Consider the following 25960-nt stretch of genomic DNA (forward strand, 5'->3'; position numbering starts at 1 on the left):
CCACAGAGTGTGTCAAACAAGCAACAGAAACAAATAACAATACACCAAGATTAACGTCAAAAAAACAAACCAGAAAACGAAATCAAAACCACAACCGGAGGGAACATAAACCCAAAACACAGCCGGAAATACCGATCCAGTGCAAAATTTGGGATGGGCACAGGTGAAACCGGTTAGCAAGGTGGTAGCGCATGCATCGAGGTGGAAGGCGGAGGGCAGTAGATCAGGCGAAAACAAACCGGTCCAAAGCCAAGCTCGATCCAGCAAAAAAACGCAGTAGAGGGTGATGGCGGGGGAGGAAAGCGGCAAGGTGGAGAAAGGGAGAAGGGCCATGCTAGAGAAAATCGGACCAGAGGGGGGAAAAGAGCGGTAGAGAAGGGGGAGAGAGGAGGCAACGGGGCAAGGGTGATGTAGCTCGAATAATGGTTTCTAGTAGTGCACTTAAGCACACTAAAGTGCGATTGAGCGCACCTACGCTCGTTGCGCCCTGTGACTGCGATCGATCACACAATTGAGGGCACCTGCTCTTTGGAACTGTGATCGAGCGCCCACGTGCTGCAATCGAGCGCACGCAGGACCATTATGTTATTTTCTGCGTTTTAATTAGGTTAAACCGACTTTATGATGTTATTTTATTAGGGTTAGAGTTTTGGAAGTCTTTATTTCGTTATTTTATTATACTTAGGGTTTTTGGGGTATTTATGTCATGTTTTATTAGGTTTAGGAGTCTTGGGGGTATAAATACATGCTTATAACCTCTAGTTTATCAATTTATGTTGTTTATTGAATTTTGTTGAATAAGAATTACTCATAGGTGAGTTTTTTTTTCATATTTTTCCTTGAAATTATAGATAGACTCTATATTTTGAGAAGAATTATCAGATCATTGATGGACTCAAGATCTAGAATTATTTATCCGCTGCTTATTGATGTTCCTTGCTACAACACACTAAGTCACGCTGCATCAGTTAGTATCATAGCTCAATTACTTTCCATGAATGGGGAGGAGTAACCGCTTTGCAAACATGAACAAGGTGCACGTGCACACAGAGGCAGCACGTAGGGAGGAAATGGCAATCGTTCAACTGAACGGTTATCGCTGCCAACCAAGATTGCAATTCGCTCAGGCGGAAGGCAAATCTAATGGTGAGTGGTGGCAATACAAGGAGGATCGACTCAAGGCTATGAGGGATCAAATTGAAAACCTCACTACCTAAGTATCTAACTAGTGTCGTCACAATGGGAATGGATCTAGAAACCCGTGTACGGAGCGCCGAATGCAGGGACGTTAGCACTTTGCGCAAGCTCATGCCAATCAGTGGTTAAGTAGATTAAAACTTGATACACCGGAATTCCAAGGTTGCTTGCAACCTATAGAGTTCATGGTGGCAGAAAAAAATAGAAAATTTTCACAAAAAGAAGTACCTAGGAAGATGGCGGAGTTGGTGCCTAAGGAGGTGGCGGAGATCAAGTGTCGTTCGGTGTCTCGATACATTAAACGTACATGCCGACCATTTCAAACTATATGCACCACGTGAGGCAAGGGGGCCAAGCTTATCATTGATCCAAGGAGTCATGAGAATATAGTCTTGGAGGAAGCAGTTCGCAAGTTGGGGCTTGAGACCAAGAGACATCCTACTCCCTATCAATTGGAGTTGCTCACAAAAGGAAATGAGGTAACAATTTCTAAACGTTTTCTAGTGTCCTTTACCATTGGAGCTAAATATAGAGATATTGTATGGTATGATGTGGTCGACCTGGAGACGTGTCACCTGTTATTGGGCAAGCCATGGCAAGATGATAAAGTTGCTATCCATAATGAAACAAAGAACACGTACAACTTCATGTTAGGTAAAACCAGATTGATATTGCTACATAGCCCATGGGCGGAGCCAAAACCTTCACAAGGGGATGGTCAATCCTTTGTAGCCAAGCAGGAGTTGATAGACACGGAAAGCGGCATCAAGGGAGTGGTACCGGGGCTGATAAAGGAGCTGTTGGGAAGATTTGTCAACGTGGTCCGAGCAGAATTACCAAAAGCGGTACCGTCGTTGCGAGACATTCAACCTCAACTTGATTTGGTGACGGGGTCAAATGTTCCTAATCTTCCGCACGACATCAAGAGTCCTAAAAAGCTTGAAGAATTGGGGAAAGAAGTGAAAGAGGTAAACCTTTCAGAGAGTATCGCAATTTTTCCTGAAGAAGAGGAATCCTTGGAAGAGGTAAATCTTTCTGATAGTTTTGCAATTTTTCATGAAGAAGAGGAACCCTTGAAAGAGGTAAATCTTTCGGATAGTTTTGCACTTTTTTACGACAATTCTACATATCATATGCTTAATAAGAGCCCCGAAGATAAAGTCTTCGATTTTAGTGTTGAGCTAATTAACTATGTTGATTTCATTGAAATAGATGTTATTTTATCAAATTATTCTAACCAAAATTGTGATAAGATCTATATGGTGGAGAAAACTTTTCTGTCACAGATTGAAAAGGTCTTTATGAGTTCTTTGGGGATTCTCATGGCCTGTGGGAAGAGCAAAGCATGAGAGAAGTATCACAAGTTTACACAACAAAGGGGTGTGTGGGGATTTCATGACATACATCGACGTGTGCCGATGATGAAGAGCATCACATTTATTGTGGAGTGTTACTTTGTCTTGATCCTGAGGAACGGCGAGTGGGATGAGTTGACTGGGTATCCAAAGGACTGTGGAAAGAATTAGTCGAATTCGAGGACGAATTCTCTCCAACCATGTGAGAATGATGTAGCTCGGATAATGGTTTCTGGTAGTGCGCTCAAGCGCACTAAAGCGCGATCGAGCGCACCAGCGCTCGTTACGCCCTATGACTGCGATCGATCACAAAATCGAGCGCACCTGCTCTCTGGAACTACGATTGAGCGCCCGCGTGATGCGATCGAGTGCACGCGAGACCATTATATTATTTTCCGCATTTTCATTAGGTTAAACCGACTTTATATTGTTATTTTATTAGGGTTAGAGTTTTGAGTGTCTTTATTTCGTTATTTTATTAAATTTAGGGTTTTGAGAGTATTTATGTTATGGTTTATTAGGTTTAGGAGTCTTGAAACTATAAATATATGCATATAGCTTCTAGTTTATCAGTTTATATTGTTTATTGAATTTTGTTGAATAAGAATTATTCATAGGTCAGTTTTCTTCATATTTTTCCTTGAAATCATAGATAGACTCTATATTTGGAGAAGAATTCTCAGATCATTGACAGACTCAAGATCTAGAACTATTTATCCGCTGCTTATTGATGTTCTTCGCTGCCGCCCACTAAGTCACACTGCATCATAGGTGCATTACGTAAACTTCTAGCACCCGTTGCGAAGAGGGAGAGGGGAGGAGGGAGGTAGGCAACGACCTTCCCTCCTCCCCAAGCCTAGAGATACCTTACATGTGCGGCTGCGGTGCTCAGAGAGAAAGGAGCTAGGGTTTGGAATGCACAAGATTGTGTTAAAGCATTCGGTCTATGACCTACATTCACATATAAAGCCCAAATTGCTACATTATACTCTTATTATTTGATTAATATTAAATATTCATAAGACTATATAGATTAATACTAACTTAACTTATTTAATTGAAGGAAAAATTACAGTTTACCCCCCAAACTTGACAGTGTTTTTCAATTCGAACATCAAAGTTTCAATTTTTGAAATCCACCCCCACAAAGTTCCAATTTTTTTCAATTCGACCAATATCATCCCAAAATTCCCATATTGCCCCTAATTTTTTATTTTTTATGAAAACGAAAACAAATTTGGAGGTGCAAAAATGACCAGATGACCAGCCATCCCAAATTTTTTTTAAAATTTTTTTATAAAAAATAAAAAAATAAAAATTAGGGGTAATATGGGAAGTTTTGGATAAAATTCGTCAAATTGTAAAAATTGAAACTTTAGTATTCGAATTGAAAAACACTGTCAACTTTGAGGGGGTAAAATGTAATTTTTCCTTAATTAAATGAGTCAAATCTTTTAATTTCAACTTACTAATTTTGTATTGGGTTCATATCAATTTGCGAATTGTATCAAAAATTAACCGTCTTAAAATCGAGAAATCATTTATTTCAATGAGGCTTCTCAACCCATTTGAAATGGGTATACTCGATCCTCACTTTTGATTGAAGTAAAAGTGAGGATCAATCAGCAATTGCGTCACCTAGATTAAAGTAAAATGTTAAAGAAATAAAAGTGAGTTGTTGGTCTTCAAATGGGTATACTCGATCCTCACTTTTGATTGAAGTAAAAGTGAGGATCAATCAGCAATTGCGTCACCTAAATTAAAGCAAAATGTTAAAGAAATAAATGTGAGTTGTTGGTCTATTGGATAATTCTGTAGATGCATACTGGAATGCCAGTGTGGCTACCCATTGACCTTTTTTTAAAATAAAACGCATGTAGATTGACTGTATTAGGCACTAATGAAACTCTTGGAGTAGTATATACCAAACTTGATAAACATCAATTAAGTTACTCCAAGAATTAATTCCATCATATATGCCTGAGAATCGTGAATATTAAGCCGATCCATATAAACCCAGTGCATGTATGAAAGCTAATGTGAACACCTTGCCACGAAAACAATTAATTGAAGGAAAAGGAGAAAAAGATAATAGAGATTGAGAGAGAGAATCCCCTCGATCAAGGAATAAAAAGCTAAAAAAGTATCAAGGAAAAGAGGCCACCAAAGACCAGTGTGCTGTTGAAATCCATCTCCAGGTCTCCAATACAAAAACAAAAATATGCACCATCTTCTACTACCCCAAGCGTACGTTGATCTCCACTAACAAAAAGGTTTAAAGAAAGCCCAAAATTCTACGAAAAGTAGCTTTACACCACCCATATATATATAGATCTAATAAGATGAGTGCTACAAAGTTGGTAGTGAGGAGAAAGAAATTCTGAACTGGGATTAGCATAATTAATTTTGTTAATGGTGCAAATGGAAGCCATGTGGTTTTCTTTCCTTGTGATTTTAGTGGTGATTTCACCTGTTGAAAGCCAGCTGAAAACTGGGTTTTATTCTTCTTCCTGCCCAAGAGCCGAGGCCATAGTGAGATCCACCGTTGAAACACACTTCAACAGAGACCCCACGATTGCTGCTGGCTTGCTCAGGCTTCACTTCCATGATTGCTTTGTTCAGGTCCATCGTCTTCCTAATCCCCTTCTCCTCATGCATGAATATTTTCTGAAATCGACATTAATTGATGCATATATATAAATTGCACAGGGGTGTGATGGTTCGGTGTTGATCACGGGGTCTTCTGCTGAGAGGAATGCACAGCCAAACCTTGGGTTAAGAGGGTTTGAAGCAATCGATGATGCAAAATCACAGCTAGAGGCCTTGTGCCCTGGCGTGGTTTCATGCGCCGACATACTTGCACTTGCTGCTCGTGATTCTGTGGACTTGGTATATATACAAATCTCTCTTTATTTGAGTTGGTTTTTAAATAACGGGTCAAATAATGAATTATGTTCAATTCAACTCAACACTATCTATTTATCAAACGGGTCATACCCGCTTATTTAAATGAGTTGTGTCGAGATTGAAGAATCAAACATGTTTAACTAAACAGATGCTGTTAGAATCAACCTTTAATGAGTTTGTGAGTCAAACGGGTTGACACGCCAATCCTGCATGACGTGTTTCAAACTTCGGGATCTAACCATATATGTATATCCCCAAATCTCAGAGTGATGGTCCAAGTTGGCAAGTGCCCACCGGAAGGAGAGATGGCAGGGTATCTTTGTCTTCCCAAGCCTCAAATTTACCTTCTCCTCTTGATCCTGTCTCTATCCAGAGGCAAAAATTCACTGCTAAAGGCCTTGACGATCATGATCTTGTCACATTAGTTGGTACTCTCTCTCTCTCTCTCTTAGTTATTTACATGGAGATGGTGTGTAATTAACAACAGGGGTGGAACTAGAATTTAGAATTTGGGGAGCAAAATTAAAAAATATAGGAGTAAATAGATAAGAGTGAAAAGGCGGTTAGCAGTTATTGGCTAAAATCGCTAATCGTAAACTCCTAGGCGGTTAACTGACAATTAGCGGTTAGTAACTCTAATAACCGCTAACCGCTTCTTAAAAGAAAAAATTTTAATTTTTTTTAAAAAAAGAAAAATCAAAACGATGTCATTTCTATGGTAAGACAATAATATCGTACTACATATGACATCATTTCAAGATTTATATATATATATATATATAAAAAAAAAAAATTTTAAACACAAAAATGACATTGTTTCATGTATTTTTATATATAAAATATAATATGTATATAGGCACGGTTTTGCTAACCGCCTACAAAAGCGGTAAGCGGTTAGCGGTTAGTGCAGTTAGCAGGTAGTTATTAACCGTTTGCCTTTTCACCCCTATAAAAAGAGTTTGAGAGGGCAAAATTAAAAAATTTAGGGGTAAAATTTAAATTTGTAAAAAATTTGAAGGACTTTTTTCAAAAAACAAAAGGTAATGTAGTTAGTTCTGCCCCTGATTAACATACTTTTTTTTTTTATGGGGGATTTGCATGTGGATGTGGATGTGCAGGTGCGCACACCATAGGACAAACGGACTGTTCATTCTTCCGGTACCGTTTATACAACTTCACGGCCACCGGCAACTCCGACCCGACCATAAACCAAGCATTTCTGGCCCAGCTTAAAGCCCTCTGCCCCAAAGATGGCGATGGCTCAAAACGCGTCGCGTTAGACAAAGACAGCCAGGTGAAGTTCGACGTGAGTTTCTTCAAGAACGTGCGTGACGGCAACGCAGTTCTGGAGTCGGACCAGAGGCTCTGGGGAGACGAAGCAACGCGTAGCGTGGTGCAGAATTATGCGGGGAGCATCAGGGGATTGCTGGGGATAACATTTGATAATGATTTTCCAAAGGCTATGATTAAGATGAGTAGCATTGAGGTGAAGACGACAGATGCACAGGGGGAGATTAGGAAACTCTGTTCCAAGTTTAATTGATCATCAAGAAATTAATCAACCCCAAGAAGATGCATGTGTGGGCTGACTATATTTATGAAGAAGAAATATATATGCCTTACTGTATTGACTCAGGCTCTATACTCGACTAGTCAGGCTAAGCAAATACTCATATGCAAACTAACTTCTTAAGCCGTTTAAGAATACTTGAAGTTAAAAAAAAAATTTTAAACAAAAACATTAAATATAAGAGCCAGCTCGCGAGCTGGCTCGGCTCGACTTATTATTAGCTCGAGCTCGATTTTTTTGGCTCGCCCTTGAGCTCGACTCGAGCTCGAGTAAAATTTAAACGAGCCAAGCTTGAACAAGGGAAGCTCGCTCAAGCTCAGCTCATTTACACCCCTAGGCGTACTGAGACAAAAAAAAATTGTTTTTTTTTTATTAAAATATTAAAAATATATATTTTTTGTCTGGCGTCCTTAGCACGCCGGCGTTCTGTTTTACTTCACCCTTAAGGAATATTCTAGGACAAGTACTTCTCCTTCTCCTTCTCCTTCTCCTTCTTTTCTTTTTGGTCAATTACTTCTTCTCAAATACAATGGTAAATTCCACCACCAATCTTATTTGTGACACTTATTATTACGCGAGAGGATCCATTATTACCAAAATACTCATCGATTACCAATATTTGATTTAACAAGTATAAGAGCTATGGTCAATTATTGATAATTTTTGATACTATCTATAAATCTGATACAAAGTTAATGTTGAAGAGTTTAACTTATTTAATTAAATGGATCAAGTTAAAAATAATATATACAATTTTATATTCATATTTCGACACAATTCGAACCTGACTAACAACATAATAATAGAAAATTTTTGACATAATTCATAAACTCGACATGAACCCAATATAAAATTAGAGAGTTATAATTGACAAGTTTATCCTATTTAATTAAATTGGTTGAATTATATATAATCTTATATACATATGTCTAGACACGGAGCTGGTACAATTGCCACCCTTATTATTGCTTATTGTATAGTTCACATTTGCTCGAATTAAAAAAAGAAAGAAAAAAGAAAGAGAAGAATAGTGTAGTCAACAGTTGAAGCCGCGGCAACGTACTACTATAGGAAAAAACGCGGTTGGACATCGGACTCCATTGCACTTTACAGCATGCATGTTGAGTCGTTGACCCATGTCAACGCGCTTGAACAGGGCCTTAGATTCTGTTGCAGTACTTGAACATACTATTAAATATAAGATTGCATAAAATTATAAATTTGATTAATTTAATTAAATGGGTCAAAATTATAAATCTTAATGACTAATTTCGTGTTGAGTTCACGTTGGGCTTGCAAGTTGTGTTAAAAACTTGTCATCCCTTATATCATGTTGAGACATATGTATAAGACAATATAAATTAATACTAACTTAATTTATTTAATTAAATGAGTCAGATCTTTTAATTTCAACTTATTAATTTTGTATTAGGTTTATGTCAGTTTACGGAATGTATCAAAAATTAACCGTCTTGAAATAGAGAAATGGTTTATTTCAACGAGGCTTCTCGATCAACCCATTTGAAATGGGTACACTCGATCCTCACTTTTGATTGAAGTAAAGTGAGGATCCATCAGCAATTGCGTCACCTAAATTAAAGTAAAATGTTAAAGAAATAAATGTGAGTTGTTGGTCTATTGGATAATTCTGTAGATGCATATTGGAATGCCAGTGTGGCAACCAATTGACCTTTTTTTTAAATAAAACGCATGTAGATCGACTGTATTGGGCACTAATCATACTCTTGGAGTAGTATATACCAAACTTGGTGAACATTAATTAATTAAGTTACTCCAAGAATTAATTCCATTATATATGCCTGAGAATGATGAATGAATTTGCATATATGCAAAGTGATTATGCTGATCCATATAAACCCAGTGCATGTTGAAAGCTAATGTGAACATGACCTTGCCACGAAAACAATTAATTGCAGGAAAAGGAGAAAAAGATAATAGAGATTGAGAGAGAGAATCCCCTCGATCAAGGAATAAAAAGCTAAAAAAGTATCAAGGAAAAGAGGCCACCAAATACCAATATGCTGTTGAAATCCATCTCCAGGTCTCCAATAAAAAAAACAAAAATATGCACCATCTTCCACTACCCCACGCGTTGATCTCCACTAACAAAAAGGTTAAAGAAAGCCCAAAATTCTATGAAAAGTAGCTTTACAACACCCATATATATATAGATCTAATAAGATCAGTGCTACAAAGTTGGTAGCGAGGAGAAGAAAGCACCAGAAATTCTGAATTGGGATTAGCATAAATTTGTTAATGGTGCAAATGGAAGCCATGTGGTTTGCTTTCCTTGTGATTTTAGTGGTGATTTCACCTGTTGAAAGCCAGCTGAAAACTGGGTTCTATTCTTCTTCCTGCCCAAGAGCCGAGGCCATAGTGAGATCCACCGTTGAAACACACTTCAACAGAGACCCCACGATTGCTGCTGGCTTGCTAAGGCTTCACTTCCATGATTGCTTTGTTCAGGTCCATCGTCTTCCTAAATCCCCTTCTCCTCATGCATGAAAATTTTCTGAAACTGACATTAATTGAAATTAATTGCACAGGGGTGTGATGGTTCGGTGTTGATCACGGGGTCTTCTGCTGAGAGGAATGCACTGCCAAACCTTGGGTTAAGAGGGTTTGAAGCAATCGATGATGCAAAATCACAGCTGGAGGCCTTGTGCCCTGGCGTGGTTTCATGCGCCGACATACTTGCACTTGCTGCTCGCGATTCTGTGGACTTGGTATACAAATCTCTCTTTATTTGAGTTGGTTTTTAAATGGAGTCAAATATTGAATTAGCCAATTAGGTTGGAGTCAACTCAACACAATCTATTTATCAAACGGGTCATACCCGCTTATTTAAATGAATTGTGTTAAGATTGAAGAATTTGACACGTTTAACTAAAGAGATCGTGTCAAAAGTTTGTCGGTTAAACGCATTGACACGAACCTGACACGGGTGTCACGACCTGTGTCAAAGTTGGGGACTTAACTATATATTTATATCTCCAAATCTCAGACCAATGGTCCAAGTTGGCAAGTGCCCACCGGAAGAAGAGATGGCAAGGTATCTTTGTCTTCCCAAGCCTCAAATTTACCTTCTCCTCTTGATCCTGTCTCTGTCCAGAGGCAAAAATTCGCTGCTAAAGGCCTTGACGATCATGATCTTGTCACATTAGTTGGTACTCTCTCTCTCTCTCTCTCTCTCTCTTAGTTATTTACATGGAGATGGTGTGTAATTAACATCAGGGGTGGAATTGGAATTTGGAGTTTGAGGGGCAAAATTAAAAAATTTAGGAGTAAATAGATAGGAGTGAAAAGACGGTTACGATTAGCAATTATTGGCTAAAATCATTAATCGTAACGGCCTAGGCGATTAGTAAAATCCACTAAGCGGTTAGCGGTTAGTAACTCTAATAACCATTAACTGATTCTTAAAATAAAAAATTTTAATTTTTTTTTTTAAAAAAAGAAAAATCAAAACGATGTTGTTTCTATGGTAACACTTTAATATCATACTACATATAACATCGTTTCTAGATTTTTATACATATTTAAAATTTTAAACACAAAAATGACATTATAGGCGTGGTTTTTGTTAACCGCCTTCAAAAGCGGTTAGTGCGGTTAACGGGCGGTTATTAACTGTCCGCCTTTTCACCCCTATAAATAAAGTTTAAGGAGGTAAAGTTAAAAAATTTAAGGGTAAAATTTAAATTTGTAAAAAATTTGAACGACTTTTTTTTTTTTTAAAAAAAGGGTAATGTACTTCGGTCCATTAAAATACGTTTTTTTTATGGGGGATTTGCATGTGGATGTGGATGTGCAGGTGCGCACACCATAGGACAAACAGACTGTTTATTCTTTCGGTACCGTTTATACAACTTCACGGCCACCGGCAACTCCGACCCCACCATAAACCAAGCATTTCTGGCGCAGCTTAAAGCCCTCTGCCCCAAAGATGGCGATGGCTCAAAACGCGTCGCGTTAGACAAAGACAGCCAGGCGAAGTTCGACGTGAGTTTCTTCAAGAACGTGCGTGACGGCAACGCAGTTCTGGAGTCGGACCAGAGGCTCTGGGGAGACGATGCAACGCGTAGCGTGGTGCAGAATTATGCGGGGAGCATCAGGGGATTGCTGGGGATACGATTCGATAATGATTTTCCAAAGGCTATGATTAAGATGAGTAGCATTGAGGTGAAGACGACAGATGCACAGGGGGAGATTAGGCAATTGTGTTCCAAGTTTAATTGATCATCAAGAAATTAATCAACCCCAAGAAGATGCATGTGTGGGCTGACTATATTTATGAAGAAGAAATATATATGTACTTCTATGTGAAAGGAAAATGAAAAAAAAAAAATATATATATATATATATATTTTTTTTTTTTTTTAATTTTTTTTTTCAAAGATTTAAGAGCAGGCATTTTTGCAAATTCTGTTAAATCCAGACCAACGTCTAAATCGTTTCAATTTTTCTTTTTCTTTTTTTTTTTTCCCTAAAAGAAGTAAGCATTTTGAGAATTTTGACACCCCTCTTGAGGGATAGAGGGGTGAATTTGAAAAAAATTTGAAAGATGGATATACTAAATTGAATTTTTTAAAAGTTTAGGAAGGTAATTGCAAATTTAATAAAAGTTAGGAGAGTTAAGTAAAATTTTCCTTATAATTTATAGGCTCTAATTGCAAATTTATGATTATTATTAAAAAGATTCTCTACATGCTTATGCATATTATTTATTTATATATTCATCTATTAGAACACTCACAATGAAGGAGCCAAATGTAGGAGGGGAATGCAGAGTCCATACATTTAGTATGAGGATGGAGAGGCATAGGGATAATGGGGAAATAAGATCGTTTTCATTTTAAATTAAATTTATAGTATTTATTTTATAGTTATAATTTAAAATTTGTTAATTTAACGATGCATATGAAATCAATATTGACACATCTTTTAAAAAATTTAAATAATATAAAATTATATATACAGTTAGATGTACTAACTTTAAATCTTAACCATAAAATGAAGAGTGCATACTATGCCGACCACGTCGCTCTCCAATTTCAATTTGTGTTTAATTTTCTGATTAAAGACATGTTTTGAGATGAGATGACAAATCTAATGGTTGTCGTTGTTTCTTAATGAATCTTAGTCCTTGGGGTTTATTTATTTTATTGAAAAAAGGGAAGATGATTAAAATTGATTTGAAAGAAAAAGAATAAATAATGACAAGACCGGTCATTCAACCTTAAAATGAGGATTGATTTCGCTATCAATGTCTCCCATGCTTGATTTTGAATTAATGCTCGCTAATCAATTCTCTAATTATCCACATTTTGGATTTTAGTGTCTAATGGATTTTTCCTATTATAAAATTAATCTTCTCCCAACAAAAACCAATCTGTACAAGAGAAAGGTGACTACTTCACCAAAGTGCCCAATCTGTAATTTAGTAGAAGAAAGTGTTGAGCATATTGTTTGGTCTTGTTCACCAGCGTCTGATGTATGGAGCTGCAGTCCTATTAAATTTCAGAAGAGCACACGTGAAAATAGGAACTTTGCAAAGCTGTTTGTGTAAGATTCTTAATTATGGAATCTTTGTAAATTCTTCAGAAAGGATTTCTCCCGTTAGGATGGAAATCTGGTAGAGAATAAGAGTGTTTAGAATGCAGAAAAACCAAGAGAAAACTAAACTAAGATTTCACGTGAAAAATAGAATAATGATTCTGCATTCTCATGGGACTCTATTTATAGAGTCCCAATACAACTCTTGGTCAAGAGTTACTACTCTTGACCTGCTACCTCCACCTAGAAGTAATTTTACATTCCTGTAAAATCTACATAATCTGGTGTGGTGATGACACTACAAAAAATTAAATTTTTTCTGACGTGTTCGGTTGTCTGACACGTCAGAAAACGTCCCTGACGGGGCCTTTCTGACGTGTTTTACGCGTGAACATTATAGGTGTCAGAAATGAAAAATTTCTGACGTATCAAGTTTTAACCCGTCAAAAATTTCTAACGTGTTATAATTAACACGTCAGAAATTATTTTCTGACGTTTTAAATTTGACACGTCAGAAATTTCTGACGGGTCGAATTTGACACGTCAGAAAAATTTCTGACGTGTCAATTTGTGACATGTCAGAAATTTCCTGACGTGTCAATTTTGACACGTCAGGAAATTTAAAAAATTAATTAAAAAAATATATTTTTTTTAAAAAAAAAAATTTCTGGATTTTTTTTTTTTCAATTAAAAATTTTATTATTTTAAATTATTATTTTATTTGAAATCTCTGCACAGCTCCCTCACGTGCAGAGATTTCAAATTGGCAGCTCCACCCTGCGCCAATTTCACTTTTCTTTTCTCTGCAGATCTGCAGAGAAAAGAAAAGATCATTTTCTCTTTTTTTTTTTTCTCTTCAATTTGTTTCTGCAGATCTGCTAATTGGATCATGTCTCCATGCTCTCCATTTTCTCAGTACTGTCTCTCTCTTCTTTTCTCTATTTACAAAAACTCAAACCGAAAAAGTCTTTAAAAAATCAAAAATCCAAATCAAAAACCCAAACCTCAAAACCCAACAAATTTTCAAAAACCCAAAAAATCTTCTTTATCTTCTCTTCTCCTTTTATTTTTCTTTCTTCTGCTTCTGTTCTTCTTTCCTTTTTCTTCTTCTTCTTTTGCTTTTCTTCAATCTGCTGCTTCTCTTCTTTTTATCTTCACATTTTCTTTTTCTTCTTCCTCTAGAGAGGAGCTTCGTACCAGATCAGGGAGATTGAGAGAGGAGAGAAAGTGTGTGGGGAATTTCAAAATAAGAAGAGAGAAGAATATAAAGAGAAAAAAAGTTGGGGAAATAAGAATGGCCAGGCGGGAGAAAAAAAAAAGAAAAAAAAAAAAGAAGAGAAAACCAAAAAAAAAGTAATGGAGGCGTGGGTAGGGGTGTAAACGAGCCGAGCTTGAGCGAGCTTCCCTTGTTCAAGCTTGGCTCGTTTAAATTTTACTCGAGCTCAAGGGCGAGCCAAAAAAATCGAGCTCGAGCTAATAATTAGTCGAGCCGAGCTAGCTCGCGAGCTGGCTCTTATATTTAATGTTTTTGTTTAAAATTTTTTTTTTAACTTCAAGTACTCTTAAACGGCTTAAGAAGTTAGTTGCATATGAGTATTTGCTTAACCTGGCTAGTCGAGTATAGAGCCTGAGTCAATACAGCAAGGCATTTGGTTTCAAAGAGAAAGGATATGCATCCTTTTATAGATAAGCAAACTTGGAGATTGATGTTTTCTTAATAACGTGGGACAAGTTAACAAGTTGCATTCAGATTGCATTGGGACAACGCCCCTACAAAAAAATATTTTTTTTAATGTCTCTCTATCAATCCCGCTCACCAGTCACAACGGATCTTCCACCTGAACTCTCATTTCCCACTATCTCACTCTCGCTCACTAGACAGGTACTGATAGTGTTTGGGTTTGTTTGATTCTTCAATAGTTTATGCCTTTCACAATCTCCCTCAATAGTTTCTACTTGATTTTTCTTCCTTTCGTTTGGGTCTGCTCTAATTGAATCGAGGTCTTTTTAATGATTGCTCTCTCTCTCTCTTTGATCACGAAGGGTCTAGAATTTTTCATTTTCTAACGCTTAAATATAAATGCAATTTTAAGGTTTTAATAATTATGAAATTTATAATTAATTATGTATTACTTAGTATATATATATACGAGCTTATACGAGCTGTTCACGAGCTTAGCCGAGTCGAGCCGAGCTTGCTTCGTTTAATATTCGAGCCAGGATTTGTGTTCATGAAATGCTTCATTTAATATTCGAATCGAGCACGAGCCGAACTTATGCGAGCCGAGCCCGAGCTTGCTCGCGAGACGCTTCGCTCACTTAACAGCCCTAGGCGTAGGCGATGGGACGGCCAGCAGGCGCTGGCCAGCCTGGCCTTCCCAAGGCCACGCCTGACGTGCGAGCTTGGCACGTCAGGATTTATATATATATATATATTATAATATATAATATATTATAAGTTATATTTATAAATATAATATATTATATATCTAATATCCTTCCTGACGTGCCAAGCTTTGCCGTGAAGTAAATCGGCGTGCAAAGCGGCGCGTCGGTTAATGCTTGCCTCTTTCTATATATATATATATATATATTATAATATATAATATATTATAAGTTATATTTATAAATATAATATCCTATAGGAAAATAAAACTGCTGACGTGTCAAAGTGACACGTCAGCAGTTTCTGACATGTCGGTTTGACACGTCAGAAATTTCTGATGTGTCAAACCGACACGTCAGAATTTTCTGACGTGTGAAAACGACACGTTAGAAACTTCTGACGTGTCGAACGTTGACAGGTCAGAAATTTTTTAATTTTAATTTTATTTAAATAAATTGTTTAAAAATTAAATTTGATTAAATTTTTCTGACGTGTCAAAAGTTGACACGTCAGTAAATCCTGACGTGTTACTTTTGACATGTCAGTAAATCCTGACGTGTTACTTTTGACATGTCAGTAAAATATTTTTTGACGTGCCAGTTTTAGCACGTCAGCATTTACTGACGTGGCAAAAAACAGACACTGTTTGCCACGTCAGAAAATGACCTGTTTTTTGTAGTGTGACCACACTAATAATAGTGTGATCATCATCTCCCACTTGATCATACTATTATAATTAGTAATGAAACCTTAGTTGTGCATGTTTATCTTTAGTATCACAAAAAACATGTCAACTCCTTATTTGCCATATAATCTAGGTATTTAATATTAATTATCCATAGTTAAGAATACAGTTCATACTCAATACTATAATTAATGATTTTTTACATAATAACTATATGTAAATTAAATTGAAAATTTTTTTATGCAATTTCTTATCTCCAAGGTTACCCTATTTGAGATAAATAGTTATACTTGTCAGTATACAGAAAAAATGAAAAACATGCATACCATCATTTATTCAGGCGTCCCTGAATCCTTCTGATTATGCTATTTTTACCATGTAGCCTTTTCTTAAGTTTTCCTTAATCCCATTTTTGCTACATGCTCTCTAAATTTATCTAGAGTCAACCTTTTGGTCATGGGATCAGCTACCATCTTTGTAGATGGAATAAATTCAACTTTCACTTCACATCTCTCCACTATATCTTGAATATAGTGATAACTTATGTCAATGTGTTTGCCTTTGGAACTTTGAGTTCCACTTTATTAAAGAGATGACAGACTTATTATCACAAAATACATTGACAGACCCATCTTGCATTCCAAGATTTAAACTTTTAATGAAACGCTTAATCCAAACAGCATTGCTTACAGCTGTGCTGCATGATATATATTCAGCTTCTATTGTGGATTTTGCAACACAATTTTGTTTCTTACTCAACCAAGAAACAATTTTTCCCCCAAATAAGAATATATAATCGCTTGTAGATTTTCTGTCATCTACATCTCCTACAAAATCTGCGTCAGTGTATCTTGCATTGTTTAGATCTTCTAATCCAAAACATAAACCCATGTTTTTAGTTCCTTGCAGATACCTAAATATTCTTTTAACTGCTTGCCAATGCTCTTTTTCAGGATTGGATTGATATCTACTTACCAATCCTACAACATGACAAATATCAGGTCTTGTGCTAGTCATAGCATACATAAGACTACCCACAACTTGAGCATAGGGGACAATTTCCATTTCAAGAATTTATGTTTGGTCTCGAGGACACATTGTTTTGCTCAAATGTTGACCCTTTGAAACAAGTGTATTTAGAGATTTACATTTATCCATATTAAACTTTCTAAGTACCTTTTTTATATATTTCTCTTGATCTAAGTATAATAATTTCGAGGTCCTATCCCTTGAAATTTTTATTCCCAAAACATAAGTTGCTTCAGCCATATCTTTCATTTCAAACTTAAATGCTAAGAAATTCTTTGTATTTTGAATCATTTTTTAGCAATTTCCAGTTAATAATATGTCATCTACATATAGTGATAACATAGTCAACTTATCATTGTCATAATGTATGTAAACGCAATGATCTAGTGGACTTACCTCGAAACCGATTTTCATGATGGCCTCATGAAATTTTAAGTACCATTGTCTTGAAGAATGCTTTAGCCCGTACAATGACCTCTTCAATTTATAAACTTTTTTTTCATGTCCATTTACATTGAATCCTTCAGGTTGAACCATATAGATGTCTTCTTTTAATTCTCCGTTTAAAAATGTTGTTTTTACATCTAATTAGTGCAATTCTAAATCCATCTTAGCTACTATGGACATGATTATTCTTACTAAGGTAAATTTTGCTAAGGGCGAATAAGTATCAACAAAGTCCACACCTGGTTGTTGAGTGAATCCTTTGGCTGCCAACCTAACCTTGTATTTATCAAGATTTCCATCTGCTTTGAATTTCTTCTTCAGTACCCATTTACATCCAATAGCTTTTCTTTGCTGTGGCAGATCCGTGAGTTCCCAGACGTCATTTTTGTTGATGGAGTCTAGTTCATCATTCATTGCATCTATCCATTTGTCTGCATCACCACCTTTCACAACTTCTTTGTAATTGGAAGGATCATCTTGAAGATTTATGTCATCTATACTTAGTACATAATGATCTTTAAGTATGACTGATGATCGTCTTTGTCTTTTAACTCTCCCATTGTTTTTATGATTAGGGTTATTGAGATCCAGTCTTCTTTTACTCCCACTATCTGGGAGATTTGTAATATCTTCATGTAGAGATTCTTTATCTTCTGATAGACTGATATCTTTCATAGGAGTGATATAATTTGAATTTTCTTGTGTAGATTGTTCATCTTCTAATAGTCTGATATCTTCTATAGGATTTATTTGATCTGAATTTTCAAGAAAAACAGCATCTCTGCTTTCTATTAATCGATATCCTAAAGAATCGATATCCACTACCATTCTCAACATATCCTATGAACTTGCATTCCCATGTTTTATCTTTTAATTTATCCCTTAAAGGTTTTGGGATAAGTACATGGGCTTTGCATCCCCATACTTTTATATTTTCTAAGTTGGGTTTCAGACCTGTCCAGATTTCATAAGGGGTTAAAGGTTTAGATTTTGTCTTAACCCTGTTGAGTATATAAGCTGCTGTGGATAAGGCTTCTCCCCAAAAATGGATAGACAAGTCAGCGAATGCCATCATTAACCTTGTCATTTCCATTAAAGTTCTATTTCTTCTTTCTGCAATACCATTTTGTTGAGGCTTATATGGTATTGTGTACAAATGTTTTATACAATTCTCTTTGCAGAAAGTATTCATAGCTTCATATTCTCCCCTCCTATCATTATTCAAGGTTTTGATAGATCTTCCTAATTGTTTTTCTAACTCTAATTTGAATTCTTTGAATTTATCAATAGCTTCAAATTTATTTTTGATGAGGTAGATATATCCATACCTTGAATAATCATCGATGAAGGTAATAAAGTATTTCATTTCTCTATGTGTCTTAGTTTTGAATGGTCCGTAAATATCTGAATGAATTACTTCTAATAATTCTGATGATTTCCAGTGTTTAGAAAAAGACTTGTTAGTCATTTTTCCTTTAATACATGATTCACATATATTAAAATCTCCCGAATTAATATGAGGTAGTAATCCACTTTTGCTCATTCTTATCAATTTATTTATGTTAGTATGGCATAATCTTAAATGCCATAGATAAGAATTACTTTCAGACACATGTGAATAATGTGAAATAGAAACTTTATTATCAACTTTAATGGAATACGTATTGTCAACTTTTGTACCCTTTACAGATGTGTTTCCTTTCCTAATATAGACCTTCCCAGATTTAAATTTTATCCCATATCCTTTGTTATCTAATATAGGAACTGATATTAGATTTCTCCGGATAACAGGAACATACAAAACATCATGTAAGACAATAACTGAACCTTTGACATATATCTTACACTTTCCTTCTCCTAACACGTCACTATAGGTGTTGTTGCCCATGTAAACTTTGTGTTCTCTAACAGCTTTCTCTTTGAAGTCCACAAAAAATTCCCTCTTGTTTGTGATGTGTCTAGTTGCTACTGAATCTATCCATCATGAGCTAGAAGTTGATTCTGCCATCAATGCTTAGTGATTGTCATTGCAATCTCCTTCTGTGGTTTAACACCGTGGAGTTTTGGACAATTCTTTTTAAAGTGTCCAACTTTTTCACATTTGAAACATGCTCCTTTAGCTTTGACTTTACTGTTTGGCTTACTCTTCCATTTTCTTTTGAATTTTTGTGGCTTGCTTCTTAATGTAGGAGGAGTTCGAATAGTCTAATTTGAGTTTTGAGCCATCATCAAATTACTAGATGTTCCTTCTTGCCTTCTTCTTTTCATTCTCTCTTCTTCGAGTACTAGTATCACTGGTAAAGAAATCATGGAGACTTCTTTTCCACTAAGTGTTAAAGAAGTTGCCACATGTTCCCATGATAAAGGAAAGCCGTTAAGCATGGTGGTTACTTGCATTTTGTCTGATACAGGATGACCAGCATTTGCAAACTCTTTTGCAAGTAATTCCATTTGATTAACAAATTTGCCTACATAGTCATTGTCACTCATACGTGTACAGTTGTATTTGTTTAATAGCAACTGTACATGTGTATCAGATCTAGGGCCATACTTTGCCTCCAGTGCTTCCATCATTTCTTTAGCAGACTCATAACTTTCAAATAGAGGAATGATATTGTCTTTCATATTGTGAAGAAGGGTGGCTCTTGCCATTAAGTCGGCTTCCATCCATTTTTCATGCTTCTGTTTGGCTTCGCTGTCATTTAGTTCGGCTGGATCAGGCTTCACAGATGTAAAGGTATACTGTGTTTTGTCATGTGTGAGTACATAAGTTATGCGTCGTTTCCACATTCTAAAATTCATTCCATTAAGACTCTCGAGTCTAGAGGAATCAATTCTACTTTTAATAGCCATTGTTAGAAAGTAGATTTAACAACACAATAATAATAATAATAATATTTATTATTTTTCAGTACAATTTTTACAATTGTCTGAATAACTATAATAATTTGTTTGTGATTCTAATTATTATTACAAACTAATATTGTCTGTAAAAAATAAAAATAAAAATAAGAACAATAAATAATAATAACAACTTCAGATCAATAATCTTCAGGAAAAGTCAGACACGCCATGTATTTGTTCAAATGTCCCCTATAATATCCAAGAGATGAATTTGGTGGACTGACCCGTTCACCCGTCCTCGGAGGAGTGTAGCAGTGCATGCTCGTAGGCCACGGGTCCCTGGGGTTCTGCTCAATGGTCCTAACAATCCGTATTGCAGACCCCTTAGGCGCCTGTCAAATGAGATCTCTAGTCTAGCCAAATCAGGAACATTGAATGCAACCTCCTTGTGTTAACTTGGAGCCAACCAGTAGGGTCGGATAAACCTTCGGTTCAAACTTCGATGACTTTGATTAGAAGTCTCACCTCTTTCCCAATTATTTCTAGGATTATAATGCTGAAAATTATTAAAATTATTGTAAATAGAACCTGCAGAATTGTAGCCCTTCGAATCAGCTTTCCAATGGTTTTTGAATGAACGAAATCGGGGCCGAAACGAGCCAGAACGGTCGAAATTACTGAAATTCCCCTGAACCGGGTCTGGTGAAACCGGATTGCCTGAACCGCGGGTTAAATCCCGGGTTAGATTTTGGATACGGGTGAACAGGCGGGTTGGGCTTCAGCAGGTCGGATTGTGATGCAATGGGTTGAGATTCAGCTGGTCGGGTTTCAGCGGGTTGGGCATCAGTGTTTACGGGTTTTTGGTTTTTCTTGATCTGGGCTTGGGCTCACAACACGGACTTTCGGGCCATGTATTTCCACTTTGGGCCGGAGCGAAATGGCTGGCGAAGCGGGTTGAGTGCAGTCTTTCGAGCGTGCTCCAGAAGACGTGGAGCGGGTCGGTCAACCCAATCTAGTTCTGAAACGGCGTCGTTCCTCTTTACTGGAACGGCGTCGTCTTGATAACAGGCGCTGAAAGGCGCCTGTTTAAGGAGGCATGAAACGGCGTCGTTCTGGTTATCCAGAACGGCGTCGTTTGAAAAGAAACTGAAAGCAGTTACCTGAGGCTGCTAGACGACGTTGTTTGATGCAGGGGCTTCCTCACTTTGTGAAACAGCGTCGTCTGGGGTTGGGGAATTGACAGTTTTCCTCAACCCGTCTTCTTCTTCCTCCAGATATCCTTTCTTTTTCGAATTTTCTTCCTCTACTTTGTGATCTAAGTTTTTGGCTTCTTCTGGATATTCTTATGGATCTTCTTCTTCTGTTTCTTCTTCTTCCCACGGAGCAGGATATGTGAAGTAATCGTCAGATGAAGACACACATGAAATTTCTTCTTTTTTCTCACAGTTTTTCGAAGCAAAATTCGTAGATGGAGAGGCATTATCAGAAACTTCAGGAGTAAATTTTTGGGGAAATTTTTTCTCAAAATCATGTAAAAGAAGACTGAGAAATTTTCTCCAATATTTTTGTTCTAAAAAATAAGTTCTCCTTAAAGCACCAATATTACCGGTATAATGTAGTTGACCGATTGTGATGATAAGGGGTTTTTCCTCTGGCTTTTGCAATGATTGATGCAAATTGTAGAAAGCCACAGAAGAGGCTAAACCGATGACTTGTATGTGAATTGTCTAATAAATTTCAGACAAAAGTTGTTGAGGATCTTCAATTGTTTCTTCTGGTTCTTCAATCTTCTCTTGTTCTTCCATATTACTGTGCTCTAATACCACTGTAAGATTCTTAATTATGGAATCTTTGTAAATTCTTCAGAAAGGATTTCTCTCGTTAGGGTGGAAATCCGGAGGAGAATAAAAGTGTTTAGAATGCAAAAAAACCAGGAGAAAACTAAACTAAGATTTCACGTGAAAAATAGAATAATGATTCTGCATTCTCATGAGACTCTATTTATAGAGTCCCAATACAACTCTTGATCAAGAGTTACTACTCTTGACCTACTACCTCCACCTGGAAGTAATTTTACCTTCCTATAAAATCTACATGATCTGGTGTGGTGATGACCACACTAATAATAGTGTGATCATCCTGTACACCATCAGTTTGAAGAGATGATCGGTTGTTATGATCAGCAAGAAATGCAGCTCTTTGCGGTTATAGCAAGGAGTATATGGATGTGGTGTAACGATGTTGTACACGGGGGCTTCTTCATTTCTCCTAATCAAGTGTTCACGAATGCAGCTTTTGGTTTGGAGTATTTTCAGTGGATAAATGCACAACCTGAGGGGATGGACAGCGCAGCAAAATCAAATGATCAGATGGCAACCACCACCAGTGAACATGGTAAAAGTTAACTGGGACTTTGCTATAGACCAAAGAAATTCTTGTGTTGGTCTGGGCCTATTAGAAGGGGATGCAAATGGTCATTTTTTGGTTGCTTGTGGTATCAAACAGAGGATAGTAGCGGATCCAGTAGTGGTTGAAGCACTTGCTGCCATTCACGCAGTGGTTTTTGCCAAGGAGCTAGGATTCTCAAATGTAATTTTCGAGGTAAATGCTCTAACGATTGTGAAGGCAGTAAACTCAAATGGATCACGTGAGAGCAGCTATGGTCATTTTGTGGAAGATGTGAAACAGTATTTGAGTGATCTAGCAACGTCAAGTTTTGTTCATGTTGTTAGGGGGGCAAAATTCCGCTGCCCATAGTTTAGCAAAAGAGGCTTGTACCCATGTCACCGATAAATATTGGGGGCATTTTATCTCATCATGCATTGGTGGTATTATTAGGAAGGAGGAAACACCCCTCCTTTCTTGATTTGCTCTTTTTGAGCTTCAATAGGATTTTCCAAAAAAAAAAAAAAAATTCTTATGGGAGCTTGAACTTGTGCCTATTTACAAATTATTCCATTAAGGCATCATCTCCTTCAATGTTAGATTTAAAATTAAATTATTTAACTCGGGCAATGATCCATAACCCTTAAACATACTAGATTGAGCATACACTTCTCTAAAATCATATCCAATAACTTTGATTACACTTTTGCCCTAAAAGAGGATCAAGATATTTACAGCAATGAGTTGTAGGGCTCTAATGATGCTTTTGTAGCACTTTGATGGTGCATTTAGGATAAAACATTGAAACTCGGAGCAATCAGATCATGACTGTAAATTTTTGGACAATATAATCATGTAATCTGGTGATTTGATCTAGATTGTAGGATGCTATTAAGGTAGATCTAGCGGTTGGATTTACTTGATTGTTAGTTAATCAACTGTAAGTTTAAATTAAGTTTGATCTAATAATTGAAATTAAGTAATATTTACTAACAGTTTTGATTTAGTGATTATAATTAAATGATTGTTAATTATAAATTTAATCCAACAATCAAGATTTAAGTGTCTTTTAATATTGAATGGGTTGGATTTGTTAGTTAATTTAGAAAATACATGTATGTTAATGAAATACATTAAAATTGTTAAATTGACACTATATATAGCCCGCTTCAAATCAGTTTTAAACACTGACATTTTCTCTCTTTCTATTTCTCTCAAAATCCTTCTATAATTTTAAAATTTGTGTTTTTCTCCTTGCTATAATTGAAACTCTTAGGGTTTCATTTTGTGCAAAACACAGTCAAACTTTAGAGGTTTTCTAGGCTCCTTTACATCGTGGAGAAGTGTTTGCTATAATTGTGTGCGCACCAATTTTTTTTTGATAATAATAGACTTTTCCTTAAAGAATCACAATATTTTAGAAACTTTCCATCTTCTAGCACTTATTTATTTGTTTTTCCCATTTGATTTTAGGGTTGAATATTTGTTAATGATTTGATTCCCTTATGAAAATCTAGTTAAGGAGAAACTCAGTAATACATGGAGAAAAATTTCTCCACCCAACCCTGTTAGTACGTGAAGCTCAGACCTCGTTGGAAGAATTTCAAAGAGTGAATCGCAATGCCCAATGTGGAGTAGCTAATGACTGTGAACCAACAGTTGTAGTATGGCAACCTCCACCGCGTCATATGATTAAGATGAATTGGGACGCAGGGCTGAATACGAAGGAAGGACGTGTGGGGCTGGGATTTATAGCCCGAGACTCGAATGAGAAATTTCTTGCTGCACGTAGTTTGCCTCTTGCTGTTCAAACTGACTCAACATCGGCAGAAGCACTAGTGGCGGTGAATGCTATTATTTTTTGCAAGGAACTAGGGTTTGAAAATATCATCTTTGAGGGCGACTCCATGCAAGTTATCAAGGCTATTGAGTCAGAGGGGCCATGTCTTAGTAGCTATGGTCAATTTATAGAATGTATCCAAAGAGAGCTACGTGGTTTGGAAAACGCCAGTTTGATGCATGTGATGAAGGACGCCAATAATGCTACGCATATGCTAGCAAAATTGGCTACCGCCCATGTCATTGTGTCTACTTGGTTGGGGGATGTCCAACCAAGTGTAGGTGATATTGTAAGGAGGGAGCAATCCCTCCTGCTTGTGTGATCTTTGACCGATCTTTTGAGATAATGAATATTCATAATATTCCTTAAAAAAAAAAAAAATGATTTGATTCCCTTATTTATTGTTATCGATTTTTTAAGCCTTATTTATTTTGGAATGTTGGAGAATCAAATGATATTAATGCATTTTTTTAAAATTAAGTAGGGGGTCTTAATTTTTTTTTTTTTTTTTTTTTTTTTGGAAACAGAATCCATATCAGGCTCATTCATAGAAATTATAAGCATAAAACTCTTACAAGCAACCATAACCGAAGTTACGGGGTTACAAACGTCACAGATGACGTATTACATTCCAGACCAAAAACAAATCCACTAACTTATGACTAATCTACATATTTAAAAACAGATCTGTGCCAAACAAATTCAAATTAATGCATAGGTAGTGCTTATTTCTCAGAACTGAGGGTAGACAAACCCCCAACCGAAACTCTTCCTCTTCGACCTGAAAGCCAGGATAACGTTCACATCCACAACTCAAATGTATGGACCATAGCAAATAACCTAGAGGGCATCACGCATGCAGATCGAGAGGGGACAGAGCCTTATTACAAGCAAAAAAAATAGGAAATAAAAGCGTACAAGGAAATAAAGGGACTAAAACAGAAATACAAACAGAATAAAACCAGAGAATCACACTAAGCGAGTAACGGCAACTGAAAGGAAGCCGATTGCGTGCTAGTCGAAAACCGACGCGGAAGGTAGCATTGGAGCTCATCGCGGGGAGACACGAGGAAAGACCCGACAGTGGATAGTGGGTGGCAGAGCGGGCATGGAGGAGATTGGCGTCACACACAAAACAAACTGGGGGGGGCGGAGTTTGAGTGAATCCCCCAAAAGCATCACCAACAAAGTATGACAAACAGGCAAGGCAACAAAAACAACACACCAAAATACACGTCAAAAGACAGACATAAAGGAAATGAAATAAAACAACTAGAAACAAAATAAATAAAAAAAGTAGTTGGAGAGAACCGAAATCAAACCACATCCGGAGAGACGGATCCAGTGCAAAAGGTGTGATGGGCACTTGCAGATTCGGGTAGCAAGGTAGTGGAGCACGTGTTGAGGTGGACCAGGCAACGGGCGGTCAATCGGGCAAGGACAACATGAACCGAAGCCAAACCCGACCCAGCAACAGGCGCGGCGGATGGAGAAGGGCGGAACATCGGCCTCCAAAAAAACCCTAAAATCAGAAAAGGGGCAGAGAGGGAGGGAGAAGAAGAAAACACCCAAAGAGCAAGGGACATCAAGTAAATAGGCTAGCTCTAGCGTGAGGGGAAGAAGACGATGAGGGGGAGGGGGAGAACAAGGAGCGTCTTGAGGGAGAGTTCTCCTAGGGGGCCTTAATTAAAGCATATATATTGATGGTAAATACGTATTTAATTTTTTTTTTTTTTTT

At 36.8% G+C, this 25960-nt stretch overlaps 2 protein-coding genes across 2 annotated transcripts; both read left to right on the top strand.

Moving 5' to 3' along the window:
- Positions 1-4964: 4964 nt before the first annotated feature.
- Positions 4965-7002, top strand: LOC132166468 (peroxidase 25-like). The gene is made up of 4 exons (XM_059577284.1): positions 4965-5174; positions 5262-5441; positions 5725-5887; positions 6578-7002. Exons 1-4 carry the CDS (start codon positions 4965-4967, stop codon positions 7000-7002), a joined length of 978 nt encoding a protein of 325 aa, XP_059433267.1.
- Positions 7003-9259: 2257 nt separating this feature from the next.
- LOC132166330 (peroxidase 25-like) lies at positions 9260-11344 on the top strand. Its single transcript, XM_059577133.1, has 4 exons — positions 9260-9516; positions 9597-9776; positions 10055-10217; positions 10865-11344. Exons 1-4 carry the CDS (start codon positions 9307-9309, stop codon positions 11287-11289), a joined length of 978 nt encoding a protein of 325 aa, XP_059433116.1. The 5' UTR covers positions 9260-9306; the 3' UTR covers positions 11290-11344.
- Positions 11345-25960: the final 14616 nt, after the last annotated feature.

Source organism: Corylus avellana, chromosome ca11 (genome assembly GCF_901000735.1).
Source record: "Corylus avellana chromosome ca11, CavTom2PMs-1.0".
NCBI lineage: Eukaryota > Viridiplantae > Streptophyta > Magnoliopsida > Fagales > Betulaceae > Corylus > Corylus avellana.

Excerpts from the sequence above, each read along its gene's own strand:
- LOC132166468 (XM_059577284.1), top strand. The coding sequence starts at position 4,965 with ATGGTGCAAATGGAAGCCATGTGGTTTTCTTTCCTTGTGATTTTAGTG. Across the intron at positions 5,175-5,261 it reads TCCATGATTGCTTTGTTCAG|GGGTGTGATGGTTCGGTGTT; the intron begins GTCCATCGTCTT and ends TAAATTGCACAG. Across the intron at positions 5,888-6,577 it reads TGATCTTGTCACATTAGTTG|GTGCGCACACCATAGGACAA; the intron begins GTACTCTCTCTC and ends GTGGATGTGCAG.
- LOC132166330 (XM_059577133.1), top strand. The coding sequence starts at position 9,307 with ATGGTGCAAATGGAAGCCATGTGGTTTGCTTTCCTTGTGATTTTAGTG. Across the intron at positions 9,517-9,596 it reads TCCATGATTGCTTTGTTCAG|GGGTGTGATGGTTCGGTGTT; the intron begins GTCCATCGTCTT and ends TTAATTGCACAG. Across the intron at positions 9,777-10,054 it reads CTCGCGATTCTGTGGACTTG|ACCAATGGTCCAAGTTGGCA; the intron begins GTATACAAATCT and ends TCCAAATCTCAG.